Below are 20,443 nucleotides of genomic sequence, written 5' to 3' on the forward strand. Positions count from 1 at the left end.
GGAGACTGAGGCAGGAGAATTGCTTGAACCCGGGAGGTGGAGGTTGCAGTGAGCTGAGATTGTGTCATTGCACTCCAGCTTGGGCAACAAGATTGAAACTCCGTCTCAAAAAAAAAAAAAAAGAAAAGAAAAAGCCAGGCAGGCACCAGTAATCCCAGCTACTTGGGAGGCTGAGGCAGGAGAATCACTTGAACCTGGAGGGAGAGGCTGCAGTGAGTCGAGATCGCGCCACTGCACTCCAGCCTGGGCGACAGAACGAGACTCCATCTTGGAAAAATAAATAAATAAATAAAATGGGGTGAGATGGACTGTTACTATTTGAACAGCTTGGCATAGTTTCCATAGTTTACTGCTCCGTTCCAGAATGAGTTTCCCGATTCACCCCCGCCTCTTTGGAGACTAGACCACATGCCCTTGGAGATGTGTTGTTTATGTACGTGATTGATATCTTCCTTTTCTCACTGATTCCTCCTGGCCAGGGGCCTGCCTTTCCAGATCCATTGCTCCAACTGGTGGCAATAGTAGGCTGGCAACTGGCTCTCTGTGAAACAAACCCCTGATGAGTTGGCCGATTGCCGTGGTATAAATTCTCCCTGTATGGCCAACTTTAAGCCAGTGATGGCCTAACAAGAGTGTCATAATGGGGGCTGGTACGTACCAGCTTTAGACCCCAGGCATTCAGTGGGTGCTTAATAAACGAAGGTTGAGTGAGTAAGAAAGGATGCAGAGAGTGTCGGTTAGCTAGATTTGGGAGCCGCTGGTGAACTGTGTCAGTGAGAAGGGCTTGCAGGGGCAGGCATGGGAGGCCTGGGGGCTGGAGGTCAGGGGCCACCCTGTGCCAGCCCTGGGGTGAGGCTTGAGGGAATGGGGAGGTCCTGGTGTCCTCCCCATCCTGACACCCTCCACACCCCTGACCCTGCCGCACACTTGCTCTAGCCCTTCCTTCCAGGGGTCCTCTCCACCTTGGCCTGGCCTTGGGGTTCTGCACAGAATGGGCCCCAAGCTTAAGCCAGTGAGAGCACCGAGATGTGGCCCAAGCAGGTCCCAAACCTCACATTCTATTCCCTCACTGTGCTGTTCCCTCGACTTGAATTCCTGTTCCATTCTGCTGTCCCCTGTAACTCTGTGGCCCATCAAAAGCTTCCTCATGAGCCCCTTCCTCTGTGACACTAGCCCTGCAACCCAAGTCAGACAGAACCTTCTCCCCTTTGGCTCTTCCCTCGACGCCACAGCCCTTCCAATGTGCGCGTTTCCACCCACAAAAATATCAGTAGCCATCAGGTATTGTGTTCCTATGGCAGCCCATGACAGAGGTTCTGGGATAATCCCCTCTGCAGATGGGGAAATTGAGGTGCAGTCTCTTGTTCGGGCTGACCCACTCTTTACATCTTAGCTGCAGTGTCGCTGGTTTGGGGAAGCCCACATGCTTCCTGCTGTCCTTGCTATCAGCTCCCAGAGCACCCTGCCTGTGTCTTTGGCGTGTTTGTTAGGTGTTCCTGATAGACTTTCAGCAACACAGGTACTGAGGAGGCCCTCAGTTAAATGTGCAGATGAATGAATGAATGGATGAATGAATGAATCTCAGCCCAGGTGAGCAGCCTGGCTGTCCTGCTCATTACTCCTCCTCCTTCATCCCTGATGGAAGAGACTGACCCTCCAGAGGGTAGCCTCACACTACAGAGGAAGGGTACAGGGACCTGCTTGGGAGGGGCTACTGTCCCCACCACCAGGAAGGGGACAGTGAGGCTTTGGGAAGGGGCGGAGCTGCCCACAGGCCTGAAGCAGGCCAGGAACCCCCCTCACAGTCCAGCATGGAGCTGACAAGGGGACCCAAGGCCTTGCCCATAAGTCAGGAAGTTAACCAAGTCTTCACGTACTTCTCCTTGTGCTGCCTGAAGTGGAATTTCCCCTTTTGACTCACTTATTTTCATCTTTTCTATAAAAACAAAATTGGAACAATGGAAATCATTCACACACCTAATTACCCTATTATTTTATGAACTTACTTTATGAAGCTTATTTTGCTCGAAACGTTGGTTCTTACCGAAGTGGGAATCCCTTGGGAGGGGTTAGTGAGGGCCAGGCAAGGGAGACAGAACCTGTGCAGACACTGGGACCTCCTCAGAGCCTGCCCTCCAGCTGCCCCCTGTGGGCAGGCCAGAAACTTCCCAGAAGGTTGAACAGCCCAGAGAGACAGGGTTCTGAGCAAGGGAGGCCGGCCCCAGTGGGTACTGGGACTCTGGCTGTCAGGCCTCGTGATGGATGGCTCCCACGGTTGTTCTCCCCACCTTGGCCTCCTGGTCATCATAATCTTGCTGCTCTTTATCAAGCACTTACTATGTGCTGGGCCCAGGGCCAACCAACCACTTTGTATGCATTCTCCCAGATGTTTCCCAGAGATGTCTCGTAACTTTCTGAGAGGCAAGCACTATTACTATCCCTGTTCGGCATTTTAACGGTGCCCGGAGTCAGGGGCCCACAGCCGGGAAGTGGAAGGGCTGGGATTGTGTCCAGCCTGTTGGACCCTGAGAGAGCAGGTTCTCTCGGTCACCCAGACCTGCTCCTTCTCTCCCGTGGGCTCCCATCAGGGCCTGCTCTCTGAGGCTTAGAGCCCTGAGACAGCCACCACTTAGTCTCTTGTGCTCCAGGCCTCTTCTTCAAGGCCCTCCTCCCACCACTGTCCTGGGCCCTGTCTCTGGAAGGCCTGCTCAGTGTCACCTGGTTGGCCTTAGTAAAGTACCTATTTCCCAGGCCCTAGCCAGCCCTGCTGAGTCAGCCTCTCGCCATGGGAGGGCTGGAAACCCACAGTTTAAAAAATGCTGACTTGGACTCCCAAAGTAATCCCAATACTTTGAGAGGCCGAGATAGGAGAATTCATTGAGTCCAGGAGTTTGAGACCAGCCTGGGCAACAAAGTGGGACCCTGTTTCTACAGAAAAATTTAAAAATTAGCCAGGTGTGGTGGCACATGCCTGTAGCCTCAGCTACTTGGAAGGTTGAGGAGGAAGATTACTTGAGCCTGGGAGGTCAAGGCTGCAGTGAGCTGAGATTGCACCACTGTACTCCAGCCTGAGCTACAGAGCAAGACCCTGTCTCAAAAATAAAAAAATAAAATAAATGCTGTCCTGGGGATACAAAGGCCTATGCACTCCAAGAGCCGTTTCCCAGCCCTATGGCATCTGTAGTGGCTACTAGATTTCAAGATCCCCAACCCTTGTGACCCAGATCCTGTGACCCAGACCCCGCCTGTGTTCGCAGCCTCTGCCTCCCCAGCTCTTCATACACCACGATCGCCCCCGCCCCACTGTCCCCACAGTGCTTTCATCCTAACACTCACTGCCTTGGCCTCTTCCTGGAAGCAAGTCCCAGATGGGGTGTGATGCCCAGAGCTTGCCTAAGGCACCGGGCGAATCTCTTGTGATGCATCCTCCTCTTGCTACCTGGGGCCTGGCACCTGGTTGGGGTGAATCATAGTGGGTGAGTGATGGTGGCTGCCTTGGGAGAGGGGCACAGGAAGAGCTGCAGGTGACTGGGATGGGTTGGGCTCCCAGTCTGGCACCAGGCATGCACTAGGGCCTGGCTCTGTGCTTGGCACGTAGAAGGCATTTGATACATATTTGTTTTCTTTTTTTTTTTTTTTGAGACAGTCTCAGTCTGTCACCCAGGCTGGAGTGCAGTGGCACAATTTCAGCTTACTGCAGTCTCTGCCTCCCGGGTTCAAGTGATTCTCCTGCCTCAGCCTCCTGAGTAGTTGGGATTACAGGCGTGTGCCACCACACCTGGCTAATTTTAGTATTTTAGTAGAGATGGAGATTCACCATGTTGCCCAGGCTGGTCTCAAACTCCTGACCTCAAGTGAGCCACCCGCCTTGGCCTCCCAAAGTGCTGGGATTACAGGTGTGAGCCACCGCACCCAGCCTGATACATATTTCTTAAATATTTGTTGAACAGTGATTGCAAGAGTGGCAGTGAGGGCCACTTCCAGAAACAGCGCCGACTGGCTGGTTCAGGTGAGAGATCGAGAAGGTACCTCCCCCACCATGGCCCAGGACTGTGCATGTTACATTTCTAACTTATATTTGTGGCATGAACAGGAAAGAGGTGCTGGAGTTTTCTTGCGTGATTTCATTTTCATATCTCAAGAACCATGGGCCAGGGTGCCAAAATAATCCTCATTTCACTGTATGGAAATTGAGTGCTAGACAGGGAGGTGGTTTGCTCGTGTCTAGTGTCTGCGGTACAGAGCCTGCCCAATGGGCAAGGGACCCAATGAGTTTGTGTGGCGCTCTACGATTAACAAAGCATCTTACACACATGGTTTCATTGAATGCCCACAAGTGGGTTGGAAGGTATGGCTCTATTTTTCACATGTGCCCGTATCCCAGGGTCGGAAAACCTTCCGAGGGCTGCAGCTGAGCCCAGGGGATCAGCAAAGAGAGGACACGTGGCCAGCCAAACCCACCCATTTTGCAGAGGGAGCCTTAAGGTCTGGGGCCCTGGGAAACTTGCCCAGAGTGCCTCAGAGAGCTGAGGGTCCCCTGTGTGGTGTGAGGAGGAGACACCAGGCCCTCACGAGACTGTACCCCACCCTCTTCCCCTGTCCCCAGGCCAGAGCATTTCTCAGCAGGAACAAGGTTAGCTGTGGGTGTAGATAAGCAGGAGCACTTTGGGAGGCTGAGACAGTGGATCACCTGAGGTCAGGAGTTCGAGACTGGCCTGGCCAACAGGGTGAAACCCCTTCTCTACTAAATATATAAAAATTAGCTGAGCGTGGTGGAGGGCACCTGTAATCCCAGTTACTAGGGAGGCTGAGGCGGGAGAATCGCTCGAACCCAGGAGGCAGAGGTTGCAGTGAGCCAAGGTTGTGCCTTTGTGCCTCAGCATGGGCAACAAGAGCAAAACTCCGTTTCAAAAGAAAAGCCTCATAGAGCAAAATGCGCACTGCCCGAAGGTGGCAGGAAACCCATGTTGTGTTGGTTCCAGCAAAAGGTTCATGGGGAAGAGAAAGGCCTGCAAGGAAGGTCTGGCCAGATGCCAGCCATGGCCAGGATGGCGGGAGGCAGGGACACGGCCCTGCTTCTTTCTCTGTGCTTTCCTGGTGTTCTAGAGTGGGTTAGAAACCTTTAGAACCAGAGAAGTGAAGTTGTATTCTAACAGTGAGAGGGACAAAAAGGAGCCCTGGAGACAGCCGGCTCCCACTTTGTCTGATTCTGGGGCCACCGCTTGTGAGCAGTGACCAGCTGTGGGATCTCACGGTGGGGCTTGCCTAGCACCAGGCACATCCCCCAGAGCAGGCAAACCTGCGGCAGGAGGCCTGTGTTGCTCTTATTCCTGGAAATTGGGTCATGGGAGCCCAGGCCTGGGGCTCCTGGAATGCAATGCTCTGAGAATTTTGTCCAAACACCTCTGACCTCCTTTCTCTGGGGCCAGTCCAGCCTCTTTCTTCCCCCGCATCCCCCATGCTCCAACCTCTTGGGCAATTGCCATATTCCACATGTGGCCCTCACCTTCCTACCTCCTGGCTTTTGCTGGTACCAGCACTCTGCACCCCTGGAGAGCCTGCCCTCTCCAGCCCAGCTGCTGCCAGAGACCCCTCCTTAGGAAGCCCTCCTGCCCCTCCTAGACAGAGGTGGCCCCCAGGGCAGAAGCCAGGGCTGCTTGTTTCACCTCCATGCCAGGGCCCAGTAGGCATGGTCTTCCCTGTGGCCGATGTCATTACTGACCCTGGCCTCAAAGTGCATTTCCCACTATCCTCCTACACACGGGTCAAGTTGTGCCTTGTGGCAGTGTTGTCATCTCGTCTGAGCCTCCATCCTGGGAGGGGTGAGTTTCTGTTCCCTCCCAGCTCTTGACTCTTTACCCAGTGCACTCTGTACCCAGTACAGAGCACTCATCCGTCCATGCATTCTTTCAGCAATTTCTCCCTAAGTGCCTATTGTGCACCGGTGACTAAGCTAGGTGTCAGGGCACAGCTCTGCTGACATCAGGGCGTGACTGTGTGCAGTTTGCATGCATGTGTTTTGTGCACGCCACATGTGTATGTACACAGTATGAACATCTCCATCACATATGAACTAGTGTCTCTTAGGCTGTGCAGTCTTACAGGTACCTTGGCCATTCCTGGTTAATTCATTCAGCAAGTGCTGACAGAGTGCCCACCAAGCAGGTGCCAGGCCCTGACCTAAAGTCTTTGCCTTTGGGAAGCACCTGTCTTGTGGGGCCATTGCAGTGAGAGCTGGTGCAGAGGGCGAAGGGTAGGCATTGGGGCAGGGCCCTGAAGAGACGGGAGCGGGGTGGGGAAGAGCATTTCTCCCTGGCTGGGGTGTGTTTGGGAAACCCTCTGTGGCCCTGGGGGCATCCCAGGCCTGAGAAAGCTGGGCCAGGCCTTCTCAGTTTGGGACTGCAGGTAGCCCCATCTCTTTGGTTCTGCTGCTCCCAAGCCCCGAAGGGTAATGAGGCTAAGAAGGTAGGAGTGGGCAGGAGCCCTGCTGCTGGGCACCAGGGAGGGAATACAAAATACAGTGTCCCAAAGAGGAGATGTGTGGACATGGGACCCGTGATGCAGATCTTTCTTTTTCTTTTTTTCTTTTTTCTTTTTTTTTTTTTTGAGTTGGAGTCTTGCTCTGTTGCCCTGGCTGGAGTGCAATGGTGATCTCGGCTCACCGCATCCTCCGCCTCCCAGGCTCAAATGATTCTCCTGCCTCAGCCCCCCAAGTAGCTGGGATTACAGGCTCCTGCCACCATGCCCAGCTAATTTTTGTATTTTTTTAGTAGAGATGGGGTTTTGTCATGTTGGCCAGGCTGGTCTTGAACTCCTGACTTCAGGTGATCTGCCTGCCTCAGCCTCCCAAAGTGCTGCACCCGGCCTGATGCAGCGCTTTCTAGGAGAGGAGAGCTCAGGGACCAGCAGGTGGAACACAGCACCTACAGGCCACGGCACCTAGGAGTAGAATCTCCAGGCTGGGCGTGGTGGTTCACACCTGTAATCCCAGCACTTTGGGAGGCTGAGGTGGGTGGATCGCTTAAGGTCAGGAGTTTGAGACCAGCCTGGGCAACATGGCAAAACCCTATCTCTACTAAAAATACAAAAATTAGCTGGGCATGATGGCAGGCACCTGTAATCCCAGCTACTCAGGAGTCTGAGGCAGGAGAGCTGCTTGAACCCAGGAGGTGGAGGTTGCATTGAGCTGAGATCATGCCACTGCACTCCGGCCTGGGCAATAGAGCAAGACTCAGTCTCAAAAAAAAAAAAAAAAGGAAAAGAAAAAGAAAGAAAAGAAGTAGAACCTCCAGATGCAGACAGAAAACCTGGAATCTGGAACTTAGAGGAGGAAACCTGAAGCAGCAAACTTAGAATGTGGGGTTTCCAGAACATGGAACTCGGAGGCCGCCACCCTCAGTGGTCAGTGGGGAAACTGAGGTGTAGGAGGTGGGGACTTCGTGAGCCTTGACGAGCAGCAGTGGGCACACAGGCGGCCCTGCTGAGCTGGGCAGGGATGAGGACCCTCCCCCAGCCTGCTGGGTGCCTGACCTTGGGCACGTCCCCTCTCCAAGCCTCAGTTTCCTCATCTGTGAAGTGGGTTGTGAGGATGAGATGAGACAGTGCACATCATTTGGGAGCTCAGGACCACCAGGAAGTCAGTGGCCTTGCTGAGACCCAGCTCCCGGCCATGCAACTTCCAGAGCTGCCTTCTCACCTTGTGGTGGGGGTGGTTTTGTTGCTGTTTCCATTCTCTCTTTCCCCAAAGTCTAGGCGCCTTTGAGCGCTTGCGCGCCTGTTTCTGGCTCCACCAGGTGGGAAAGTTAGGTAGTGGATGGGTAGGAAGAGATGGGTGATGGTCTCACAGTACTGGGCAGGGGGCCCAACACCTGCAGCCCTGCGTGGTGTCCCCTGACCATGGGTGGGGCCTGCAAAGTGTCCCTGCTGTAGATGATCAGGTCCTAACACAAGAGCCACAGAGGAGTACGGCCTTTCCCTGCTGCAGGGTGGCTGTCACCTCGCCCTCACCACTGCCCGTAAATATCCTCCTAACACTAACAAGATGGCACCCCATTGCCTCGGGACCTTCATCGTCACCCTCAGGATTCAGAAAGGACGAGAACAGGTTGAATGAGGGGATGCATTCAGTGGGTCGTGTTTACTGAATGCGGGGATGCTGTGGGGAGGAAGACGTGGCTGCCACTGTAGGAGCGTCAGTGCTGTCACCCACAACCCCCCGAGAAATAATCCAAACTGCAAAGCAGAGATAGCCCCGCAGGTGGCTTAGTGTCTAGATACTGACCTGGCTCGGGGCTGGCATGGACCAGGGCAGAATGCCCTGGGCAGGCAGAATTGGACAGAGAGTAACTGGGAGAGGAGAAGAGACAGGGTGTGTCCCAGCCGAGGGCAGGCTCCCTGGGTGCCCAGAGCCCAGTCAGCTATGCGCTTGCTCTGTCAGGACCACCCCAGCAGGAAGCTAATCGTGAGGCTCAGGTCCCCAGATCCCGGGGTCAGTGCTGCCACCCTCCCGCCCAGGAGTTGCAGGCTGCAGGCAGGTGTGGCCTTGTCACCTCCCTGGTCCCCACAGTGCCAGAGCCATGTTCAAGCTCACTCCCTCGCCCTGCGGTGCACCTGCAGCACCAGGCATGAGGCGGTGCACACATGGGCTGCGAGCTGCAGTTCGGACGCTGGCGGGGAGGATCCCAACTGCTGAGCCACTCTTCCTTTCCCACTGTCTCCCCATAACTCCTCCTAGCTGTGAAGGTGGAGCTCATTCCTGCATCTCCCCTCCGCCACCACACCCCATTGGAAGGGGCCCTTAGGATTCACGTCACAAAGCCGCCTCACTGGGGTGTGACAAGCCCAAGGTGGCAAAGCAGGCAGTACTAGAACTGTGTGGGCACTTTTGTGAGCCCCAGACCAGGCCTGAGAGCCCTGCTGCATTGACTGGATGGTGTGGGTATGTGGATTTGGGGTGGTCATTTATTCATTCAACAAACTGAGGGTGAGCACCTCTTTTGTGTGGGCCTCAGGGCTTGAGGCTGAAGACTCAGGAGCGTTGAACACCACAGCCCTTGTGTGGGGTGAGGGGTTCTGAGGGGCAGGCCAGGGTCAGGGAGACCTGAAGGAGTGCAGCTCAGCCGAACCCTCCAGGGACATGCACAGGAATTGGAGGGCGAGATTACACAGAAACTTCTGTGCCTCCTTGGGAGACTTGGACTTTCACCTGAGGGCAGCCATTCCAAGCTGGAAGGGGCAGCAGTCAGATGTGGCTTTTGCTTGGCTCATGGGGGCTGGGTCCAGGGCCTACTGAGGAAGCGGCTGCCATTCTGGTGAGCAGTGGACTCGGGGATGGGAGATTTGGGAAGTGCGGGCAGTGGGATGGGCAAGGCTTGGCGATGGGTGGGGAGGGGCCCAGAAGGAGGAGCATTGGGAATCCTGAAGTTGTCAGCATCAGTCCCTTGGTGTCAGGCTTGAGTTACAAGTTACCAGCTCAGGTTGTTGGGACGGCCATTTGAGAGTTGCACCTCGTTTACCACAGAGGGTCTCAGGCCAGAAAGCCAGGCCTGGTGTGGCCCAAAGCCCATGCCCACTGCCCTCGCTGCCCAGCCTGGATCGTCCCCGCCGGGTCTGCACCTCGCTGTCCCTCACTCCACCTGGTACCCAGCTGCCTGAGCATGCAGGCGTGCCCACCACCTGCTGCCCTGTACACACGGGTGGGTGCCGGGGGAGCATCACCCACTCCCACTGCCTACGACTCTTGGACCGGACCTCCATCTGCCACCCGATGCATGAGGGCCTCTGCCAGCCAACAACCCCTCCTCTGCCGCCCAGGGTACAACACCTGGGACAAAGTCCCCAGTGCTAGAGAAGACCCCAGAGGATGAGGAAGGGTGGGGCGCGCCCTCCCTTCCATTCCCCCTGCTCGGCCAGCCAGGCTGGAGATGGAGCTGAGGCTCTGCACTGAAGTGGGCCTTTGTATGTTGTCCCCAGAGGATGGCAAGCCTGGGTGGGAGGGGCTGGCACTGCCGGGGCTGCCGGGCAGGGTGGCGCTGATCTCAGAGGGCAGGGGCTTTCTCTGAGGCCACTGGGCAGGGGAGCGCGCCTGTCAGGCGTGGGAACTCTCAGGCTGGGCCTGCACCCCCAAACCAGAGGATACTTGTCCCTCTGAGTCTTTCGCCGCGTCTCCTCCGGGCTCCTGCATCTTTGGACTGTTCCATCGTCATCCAGCAGCTGTCTGTGCAGTGCCTGCTCCGGAGCAGGCTTTGTCCTGGGGGGTGGGGAATAGTGGTGACCAAGGCCTGTAGTGACCCTGCTCTCCTATGGCCGAGCCAATGGGGTGAGGGCAGGGGAGACATAAACAACGAAGCGGGCTCGCCTCCGCAGGGATGAGTGCTGTGAGGGACGGCCTGGAGAGAGGCCTTGGGGGCAGGGGCAGCACTTCAGCCAGCTGCTCAGGGGCACCTTGACTGGTGGCATCAGAGCGAGTAGGGACCTAAGGAAGGGTGTTCCAGGTGGAGGAATCAGCTGGTGCAAGGACCCTGGAATGGGGCCACATCTGGAAAGTGTAGGAGACAGGAAGGTGGGAGTGTCGCCAGAGCCTGGGGGACAAGGGAGGCGAAGTCAGCAGAGGTGCAGGCGTCAGATGGTCGGATGGGCAGGGCCCATGGTGCGCAGAGGAGTTGGGGTTTTATTCTGAGTGTGATGGGGCCACGGGAGGGCTTGAGTAGAGAGATGTGGCCTAATGGGGAATTGATGGTGCCCCTGGCTGCTGCGGAGGCAGGAGGAAAGCCAGTGAGGACCTGGGGCGTCAGAGGAGGCAGACAGAGGTCCATCCTGGGAGCATCGGGGGAACGGTGCCTGCAGGCCTTGCTGCGCCTCTGCTGGGCACAGCTCGGTGGTGAGGCCGCACCCAGCTCAGAGGACTGGCCTGTGTCAAGGCTCTTTGGATGTTATCCCTTCTAATCCCCTCGGGGTTGGATGGCCTCACATTGCTGATAGGGGCATCAAGCCCAGGTTATTCAGTGACCTGCCCAAGATCACCCAGCGGGGTTGGGAAGGGGCAGGATTTAAATCCACCCCCTTTTGAGGCTAGACTCCAGAGAGCTGTGGTCCCAAAGCAGCCCCCGCCCTTCACCGACTCCTGAGAGATTGGGGGTGGGTACCCAGGACAGCCCAAGGTCCAAGAGAGCCCTCTCGCAGAGGCAGAAGCACTTAGCCCAGCCCCTCCCGCCTGGCTTTTCCTCGGCCTCCTTTGTTATCTGCCGATGGCCACACCCCACTCAGACCAAAGGTCTGAGTGGCACCCCATCACCAGGAGCCCTGGGTGTGGGGGTGGGGGCATTGTGACCTTGGAAGCCAGGGCAGGGCAGAGCTGGCGACCCTCCCTCTTGTTCAGATGGGGCAGGGCAGGCTATTTGGGCCTGTAAGGCGGAGTGGACTAGGAGGTGGGGAGGGAGCTGAAAGCCCAAGGTACAGGGGTCTCGAGGATTTATCCTGCTGGCCTCAGTGGTGCCATAATGACGGGAGCTTAAGCCTTTGTGGAGGGGCTGGCAATATGGGCCTATTTATGAGTTAGAAGAAGCTGTGTTTCTTCCTCTAACCCGAAGCTCTGTTAATAATTAATCATCTGCCCAATTAATAATTACAGGCTTAAGGAGCCCCCATCCCACTCCGACCTCCTCTCTGTTCCTCCTTCCTTCACCCTCCTGGCCCCCACTCCTACCTCCACCCCTCCAGCCATCAGTCCCTGCCGGCCTTCCTCTGCAGAGATAGCAAGGCCCTTGTGCCCTTGGGAGTCCCTCTGTCCCTGACACACACACACACACACACACACACACACACACACACACACGGCATCGCATGTCATAGGTTCTATTCTTTCCACGAGAGCCTCTCAGCAGCCCTCCCAGGCAGGCGCCACCCCATCTAACAGACAGAGACACGAGGCATAGGGGCAGAGTGACAGGACATTCATTCACTCATTCTTCCACTGTATACTATTGCGCCGTTCTCTGTGTGTCAGCCACCACCACGAGCAAGACAAGCAAACAGGAAATTCCTCTCCAGGCTTAGGGGACAGCGTGGGGGAACTCTTGAGCAGGCTGAGCTGAGGGCAGCCCCCCAGGGAAGGCAAGGGCTAGGGAGAGGGAGGAGTCTCTGGAGGGTGAGGCATTGGAGGTGGGGCATTGTGTGCAAAGTTCCCCAGCAGCAAGCTAGAAGCTCTGGGCTCAGCCTCGGTCCAGGGTACGGTGTGATTTATGTCTTCACCCTCAAGAGGGGCATTCTCCACACGGGGGAATGAATGCCTTGCTAAGGGTAGACCCTTGGGCTTGGAGCCAGCAAGTACAATAGCTGTCTGGCCATCTCCTCTGGGCAGAATCCAGGCTCTGTCCCCACTCCCAGGGAGACCCTAACTCCTCCCAAAAGACTGTGGACTGCTAGGGCCCCTTGCAGGGGAGGCCTAGGGGGTTCAGGCTCCCCGGCCCCCGCCCTGTCCCTGCCCGGTACTTTGTCAGAGACTCGGGGCCTGCCGTGCAGAAAGTTTATTTCTGAGCTCTTCTGTACGTATTGCGTTCCTTGGTTTCCTGTCTTCATCCCACTGAGAATGTTTGGCAGCCCCTCTGGGAGTCAGGGCGAAGTTCTTGGGGACCCTCCCACCCCAAGAGGGAGCAAGGCGAGGCTCACAAGAGATGGACATGCATTTTACTGAGCGGTTGGCCCTGACAGGCTCTCCACCTGTAAACCACAGTGCCCCTATCTCTTCGAGCACCTGGCATCTAGGAGTGGCTCTGGGAAGGTGGGGCTGCCTCTCACTGCTGCCTGGTTATGTGTTTTACAAAGGAGGAGAATGAGGCTGGAGAGGTGAGGCGACCTAACTGTGAAGAGGTGGAGCCAGGAAACTGGCCCAGATGGAGGGCGGGGCCAGCACCTGTCGGGACAAGGTCAGCTCCCCTGTGGTCACCTAACTGACACCTGGGCTCAGCCTCTAGGGAGGAAACTGCTGCCTTACAGCCATGAAAGCCAGGCAGAGTTGGGAGCAGGCGGCTGCAGAGGGGACTAGACACTGTGCCTCGAGGCAAGTACAGGCCAGGTGAGGGGAGGGAGGTGGCAATGGCTTCGAGGGGCCCAGGGAGGGGTCCGGCAGCTGCAATGCAGGCTGGAGTCTTGCTGGTGTGGGCCACAGGGTAGGGTCAGATGCATGTCACTTACAGGGAGTGCCAGAGCTTGTCACTTTGACTCTCTGAATGTTGATTTTCTCCTCTGTGAAATACAGTGGGAGGCGGATGTCTACCTGAGGTTAGAAAACAGCTAAGGCACTGAGCATAGCCCATCAGAGGGCAGCTCTGAGGGAGGCCTCAGATGTGCTGTCCTCTCATTTCCCCCCTCTTAATCCTGTGTGTGCTGCTATCATAGAATACCTGAGACCAGATAGTTAGTAAACAGCAAAACTATCTCACAGATCTGGAGCCTGGGAAGTCCAGGGTCCAGGAGCTGGCATCTGGCGAGTGCCCTCATGCTGTGTCATCCCATGGCAGAAGGGCAGAAGCATCCACACACGGAGAGGCTCAGGGCTGAGCCCATGATGTTATCAGGAACACGATAAAAAACCCACTCCTACAGTAACAGCACAAATCCCTCCATGAGGGGGGAGCCCTCATGGCCTAATCACCTCAAAGTCCACAAGTCCACACCTCTGAACACAACTACACTGGGGATTAAATCTCCTACACATGAATATTGGGGGACACATTTTTCAGAATATAGCACCCCCTATACAATTACAGGCTGGCAAGGGGAAGCTGTGGGCACAGGGGCTTGGACATCCCTGGGTCTGTAGCCAGGCCAGGTTAGCTGGAGGCCAGGGTCAGGCAGACAGCAGCAAACAAACTCCCCAAGGAGGCAGTGCAGGTGGCATGGGACCCCTCCCTTGCTTGTCTCCAAGTTCCAGGTGATCGAGGCTAGAGGAAAATAATGGGGGTGAGGGGATGGGAGTTCAGGGGAGGGGAGTGGGTGGACGAGGGCAGCCTGGATGGAAATGGGCCAGGATGGTGTGGGCAGGGGGCAGATGGATGTGGAATGCCAGCTCCAGGGTAGATCAGGGTAGGGGTCCGCGGTGTCAGGCAGGAGCCAGGACCTCTTGGAGTCTGGGCCTCTCCTGGGAGGTTTCCTGATGTTTTGGACCTTGCACCTTCTTCAAGCTGCAGGAGACCCCAACACGATGCACTGTCCAAGGTGACCTGTTCCTGTTGGAATTGGGCAGCGGTGGGAAGGGCTGCACTGGGTCCCCTTGGCCTTTCTGGAAACTTTGGGCTCTGGGAAACATAATTGCAGCCTGGCCTTGCAGTGTGCCACCGGGGTGCTCACATGGTTTCAGGCTGCTGAGAGGGGCTCAGGCGGTTGGCAGGATGGGCAGCTGCAGCTTTCCTAGGCAGCTGATCTAGTCATCTACCAGAGCTGGAGAGCCCTGTGACCTGAAAATGCCAGGCCCATGGGCTCCTGATGGCGATGGGGGTGGGGGAGCCCTTGCCTTGGGCAAGGCTGAAGGCAGCAGCCTGGACTTTGCCCCGGAAGCTTTGAGAAGGCTTGAGGCTGCAGGTGGGTGTGGATCCTGCTGCTGTCACCTGCTGCTGTGAGTCTGAGGCCCTGTGTGCCTGTGGGGCTGGAATGAAGTGAGGCCAGTAGGCTCCAGTCTTCACATCCCCTCAACCCTCTCACAGCCCGGGGCACCTTCCCTGCACCTGGCCCAGCCCCTACAGGTTCCCACTGCCTCCTGGCCCTGCAGAGGGGCTCTCTTCATGAGGGCGGATCCCTCCCTGAGAGATAAAGAGCCCTGTGCCTGAAACGCCTCCAACAGTACTCATTCCTCTGGCTAATCCCAAACATTCATTGAATGTTTGCTCTGGACGCTTGGGGCAGGAGCCACTGCCCACTTCTGGCCTGGCCTGTTCCCCTGGGGCAGTTTACACCTCTCCATTCCAGGCTCTGTGTGTAGGAGGGAGCCAGGGCCCTCAGGCCCTCGTGAAATGTGTACAGGCACCACTAGCCCCAGGAGGGGACAGCTGCCCTCTGCCCCCTTCCCCCTGATGTCCATATGGTCCCTTCCCTGCCTGGGCTGGAGGCTGAAGATCCAAGATGGAAAAGCCCCAGCCCAGCGCCCCTGACTCTCTGGAGTCAGAGAGACCTGGGTTCTGCTTGTGGTGCGGCCTCCACCAAGTCTCCCCCTCCTCAGGGCCTCCGTCTCCCTGCTCGTGGAGTGAGGGATGGATTCATAGCAGGCCTTGTCAGACTTTTTTTTACTATAGAAGTTTTCCTTCAAACGAAATCTTGCAAGGAACTCAGTGTCTGAAATTGAAAAGCTGGGAGCATCTTCTTGTGTTTTGGGGGGCGGGTCCCTGGGCTTTGTTCTCTTTCTCTCTCCACTCCACCTCTCTCTCAGGTCCTGGGGCACCAGGAGGGGAGTTCCAGGGACCTGTCTGGGAAACAGCTGTCCTCAGTGCCCACGGGACCAGGTCCGTGGGATACATCTGTACATCTGTATATCGGGCCCTGAGGCATGCCTTTAGCCCACCTCCCCTCCTGGGGTCTCCTTCCGCCAATCACCTGCCTAATGCCCCTGCACCCCGGTGTCAGGCTGCCCCCCAGAGCTGCATCCCTCCCTCCTATAGTTACCCAGTGCTCTATGAGCCCCTCTCAGCTGGGACCTCGGCATCAGCTCACCACCACCCCGTCCCTGGCCCTTTCTTCACGGCCCGTCTCCCAGGCTGGGCGCCTGGGATGCTCCCTTGCTCCAGCTCCATGGCTCTCCCCATGAGTGTCCAGGGTGCTGGCGCAGTGGACCTGGTTGGCTCCCTTCCTCCTGCCCTCCCCATTCAGTCTAAATTGCACCACCTAATGCAGTAGCCACTAGAGCATGCAGCTATTCAAATTCAAATTAAATGAAATTAAATTAAGCCGAGTATGGTGGTGCTAGATTAGTCCCAGCTACTCAAGAGGCTGAGGTGGGAGGATTGCTTGAGTCTAGGAGTTCACATCCAGCCTGGGTAACATAGTGAGGTCTCGTCTCTAAAAAATGAAAACATTACGGAACGGGCCTCTGGGGATGAGAAGCTGATGTCCTGGGTGGACCAGTGACCAGTGTGGGAGGGGCAGAGTCCTAGCAGGGGTAGATCCCAGCTTTGGGAACCAACTTTCCCAGACACTTGCCGACCACTCTGTGGGAAAGTCCTCAGGCAGCCTGCAGGGGGCTGGGATCAGCTGAAGGGGATGGGTTTGGAGGGGAGAGAGTGGTGCCTGCCCAGGGGCTGGAGGTTGGGGAGGGGGAGTTGCCATGGAAAGGGCTCCTGGGGGTGGGTGTTGGGCTGAGCCTTTGGCAAGGCCTCCACCCTGGAGCTGAGACTCTCGTGGGTATTCTGGTGGACTGGGCACCCTGTCTTCCCTGAACCCTGCCTGCCTAATCCAAGAACTCCTCCCCTTATAGTTCTGTCTCTCCTCCCTCGACCTAGTTTCTTCATCCATGAGTGGGCACAGCAGACGCTGTCCCACCTGCCCCATGGTGAATGGGGTTTGCAAGGATTTGACTCTGGTCATCCAGGGAAGATGGAGTCTTTGGCCAGGCCTGGCCCCAAAGCACACTCCTTCCCTCTGAGCCTGCTTGGGAAGCAGAATTCCCAGGGGCTGGGTGTCATGGTCCACCAGGCCCTCCCTCATCCAGGCCACTTGTCTTTGGCCTGAAGAAGAATCCCCAGATCTGCAGTCCACCTGTCAGCAGCTGCAGGATGTATGGGGAGTCTCAGTTTCCGTCGGTTCATTCCTATCTGCTGTGTGTGGCTGAGTGAGTCACTTAACCTCTTGAGGCCTCCATGTCCTCATCTGCAAAATGGAGACACACATAGCTGCGTCCCCGATGTCCACCAGTAGCTGGGATGAGACGTCAACTGCAGAGTGACCACTTTGTATAGGCTTGCCTTGTGGATGGGTGTCAGTCACAGGAACAAGTCAGATGATGAGCAGGGAGGACAGCACAGCAGCAGTTGTTTCTCGCCGGGACTCCAGGGTCGGTCATGTTCTGCAGCCACATCCTCTGCCCGTTTCCCCGTGTGGGATCCTGAAACCTCATGCTGCATTTAGTCTCAGAGTCCAGGGGATGTGCTTACTGTCTTCTGACCCCTGAGATGCTGACTTGCTCTGCTTTACCCCAGGGAAGGAACCAGTAGCAGAAGCTCCAGGGAAACTGATGAAGGTCAACAGAAGAATTTCTAGCAGCCCAAGGGGACTGGAATGGGCAGCCGTTGGAAGTGAGCATGCAGAGGCCAGCTGTGCACTTGCAGGGGCACTGGCCTGAGTGAAGGCTTTGACCAAATTCTTAGTCACGGGCCTCTGGACCAAGGAGAGGAATCTGCAAGCCTCAGCTGGGCTCCAGATTCCCCAGAGTTTGGCCTTAGGTCCTGAATGCCTGGCGAGTTACTGAGAAAGGCCCCACAGGCTGGGGGTGCTAGTCAGGGTTAAGCAGCCCCCCAGTTGACCCAGCTCCCTTTGTACCTTAATAAAGGGATCTTTGTTACCTTTCTTAAAGGTAATAAAGCCAGTCAGGAGCAAGGCCTGGTATGTTCAGGGGATCATCTGCATTTGGTTGTCCAGGAGGAAACCCAAATGGAAGGAAAGAAAGAAAAACACGCATTTATAGAACCTCTGCTAATGGCCAGGCTCCATGCAGAATGCTTTGACACCATGGCTCAGCCAGGTCTCCCACAGGACTGCAAAACAGAGAGTGATATCTTCCTTTTACATTGGAGAAGACTTAGGACCAGAGAGGCTAAGTAACTTGCCAAAGGGCACCCAGCAAGTAAGTCATAGCACTGGGATTCAAACCAAATCCTCCAGACTTGCAGTAACAGTGGAGCCAGCATGTCCTGAGCATCTGTTATGTGCTTAGGCATGCTCCCTAGCTTTTTTCTGGGATTAACTCACTCAACTCTCACAACAACCCTGTGAGATAGAAATGGTTATACCTGTGTATCATGGAGGGAGAAACTGAGGCACGAGGCAGAGAGGCTTGCCAAGGTCAAAAGCAGTGTTCAGCTCTGGCCATTGTGGCCACTGGCCTACCCTGTGCCCCAGGAGCTGCTGCACATGGCAGGGATTGCTGCAAAGATGTGCCTCCTGACTTCCTTTTGGAGGCTGCTGAGCCCTCAGGTCACATGGGGAAGGACCAGGCCTGGGTGGAAGGAGCACAGGGAGATGGGCTTCAGTGCAAAGCCTTTCAAGCAGATGAACTAACTCTTGGAGAGGTAGTGCAGGTCCACCCTGAGGTGTACCAAGGCTGGGGGCCGTGGATGGGTTACTTCCTGCCCAAGAGTGGAGGTTGAGGGTGTGCCTGGCAGTCTCTAAAATGCCCCTCACGAACATTCCAGGGATGCCCTGAGTGCTCACTGGGTGTTGGGTCTGCTCATTGCTGGACACACGTGACAGTTGGCCTCTTCTGGAGGAGTTGAGTCCCCCAGCTGCAGACACCAGAGATCAGGTGTTGAGGGGCAGGCAGAGAAGGGGCCAGAAGGTGGGAGACAGGGGAAATGGCTGTTAAGACATGAACTGTCTGAACCACGGAGGAGACTGGCAGGGGCCAGGGTGCGGCCAGCCAAGGGCACCCTGGGGGCTGAGCTAGGACCCTGGTCAGCGCAGGCAAGCTCAGGACCACGGAGAGCTCCACAGGAGCTGCCCATCACCAAGTGACAGCTGTCAGTGTGAGTCTGCCCCTGGGAGGCTGCTGCCTGCCTGGCCAGCTCCCATCACAGTCAGTGGCCTCCGGGGAGCACCTCCTTTCTCCCTGGCCAGAAGCCCCCGGCTGGGCTCCACCTGAGTTCTGAATGTGAGGTCATGGCTGGGTCATGGATTTTGGGCTCATCGGGTTCCCTCCCTCAACCCATCAGCCTTCCAAGCATAGCCCAAAGAAAAACGGCAGAAGAGGAGGGAAGAGGGAGGGAAGGAAGGAAGTCTGTCCAGCTCAGACCCTCCAGGGCATGGCCACTGCCTGAGGCCTGCTGCCATCCCACGTCGGCCTCGGACTCCCATGTCCAGGATCACCTGGCTGCCAGAAAGCACCTGGCCCATGCTCTACCACTTACCCAACAGACCCATGTCCAGCCAGACACGGTGGCTCACAACTGCAATCCCAACACTGGGAGGCCGAGGTGGGAGCATCACTTGAGCCCAGGAAGTGAGACCAGCCTGGCAACGTAGGGAGACCTCATCTCTACAAAAAAAAAATATTTAAATAATCAGTCAAGAGGTGGCACATGCCTGTGGTCCCAGCTACTCAGGAGGCTGAGGTGGGAGGATCGCTTGAACCCCGGAGTTCGAGGCTGCAGTGAGCCATGACCACTCCACTGTACTGGGCCTGCCTGGGCAACAGAGTAAGACAGGACCCTCTGTAAAAAAATTTTAAAATGCCTCTGGAGCTGGGTGCAACTCACAGGGTGTCTGGCAGTGGGGTGGGGGTGGGGCATCAAGCCCCACTTCTCCTGGACTTTCAGGAGGCGTGGCTTGCTGGCCTGTGTTCCCTCCGCACAGGAGCTTTAGGTTTTGCTCCCTTTTGCTCTGAGACAGGACAGTACTCACCCGGGCTGAGGCCATGCCAGGGACTCACCTCCAAACCTCTGCTTCTGCTGTGCCCCTACCCAAAGGCTCACTGCTTCTCTTCTCTGCCAGGCTGAGAAATAATAATAGGGAGAAGAAGAGCTAGCACTTATCATTGAGTGCTTACTGTGTGCTAGGCATCTCATGTGGATTTTTTTCAACCCTCACTATCGATGATAAAACAGAGGTACAGAAAAGTGGTTCACTTGCACAAGGCCACACCGATAAGAGTGGCAGCGCTGGGATTTGAACTGGGGAGTCTGAGTACATGGAAGTGATGGTGAGGGAGTTGTGGAGGTCCAGGGTAGTGCAGGGTGGTCTCATTGGGCACCTGCTATGTACATTCCCTGCTCCAGGGAGTTTGTATGCCAGCTGGGAAGACAGAATTCTAAGGGAAAATAAGTTTAGTGTTGACCAGGGCTGAGGCTGTGGCTAGGTCTCTCTGATTCTTACTTGAAATAAGCAGGGCAGAGATAATGATACCCATTTTATAGATAGAGGAGTTGAGGCTGAGAGAGGTCAGGTGACCTGCTCTGTTCATAGTGACTATAAGAACATCGATGATGATGAAGAGCCAGGGGGAGATTGAGAGAGTTTGGGATGGGCTCTGGCTTGGGGCAGAGGTGGGTGCTTTGGTTCCAGGGAGGCCAATCTTGGCACAGAGCAGGCATCTAAGAAATACTAGGTGAATTTTAACAGAGTAAGGGCCAGAGTATGGCATCTGCACTAACAGAGATCAGCCTTGGCAGTGGGAAGGAGCTGGAGAGGGGTTTTGTCCTCAGAGAACTGCCTGCCTGGGCCACAGAGGGCAATGGCCCTGTCCAGGGGA

The 20,443-nt window shown here is 56.1% G+C and overlaps 1 protein-coding gene across 7 annotated transcripts in view; it reads left to right on the forward strand.

The window, feature by feature from the left end:
• MGAT3 (beta-1,4-mannosyl-glycoprotein 4-beta-N-acetylglucosaminyltransferase) overlaps nt 1–20,443 on the forward strand; it is a 45,079-nt gene that overhangs the window by 13,468 nt on the left and 11,168 nt on the right. Inside the window, exon 1 of one of the 7 annotated variants that reach the window (XM_012459002.3) lies at nt 6,770–9,311. The exons of 5 other annotated variants lie outside the window; for them this stretch is intronic. Coding sequence is in view for 1 of the 2 variants with exons in the window: in XM_012459000.2 (XP_012314423.2) it covers nt 12,996–13,057 (62 nt within the window). In the remaining variant the exon portion in view is untranslated. Of the gene's footprint in view, nt 1–6,769; nt 9,312–12,561; nt 13,058–20,443 lie in introns of those variants that run through there. One more of the 7 variants, XM_012459000.2, reaches the window with a different exon arrangement.

This window comes from Aotus nancymaae, unplaced genomic scaffold (assembly GCF_030222135.1).
Source record: "Aotus nancymaae isolate 86718 unplaced genomic scaffold, 86718_ANA_hifiasm-v0.15.2.pri h1tg000076l, whole genome shotgun sequence".
In the NCBI taxonomy this organism is placed as follows: domain Eukaryota; kingdom Metazoa; phylum Chordata; class Mammalia; order Primates; family Aotidae; genus Aotus; species Aotus nancymaae.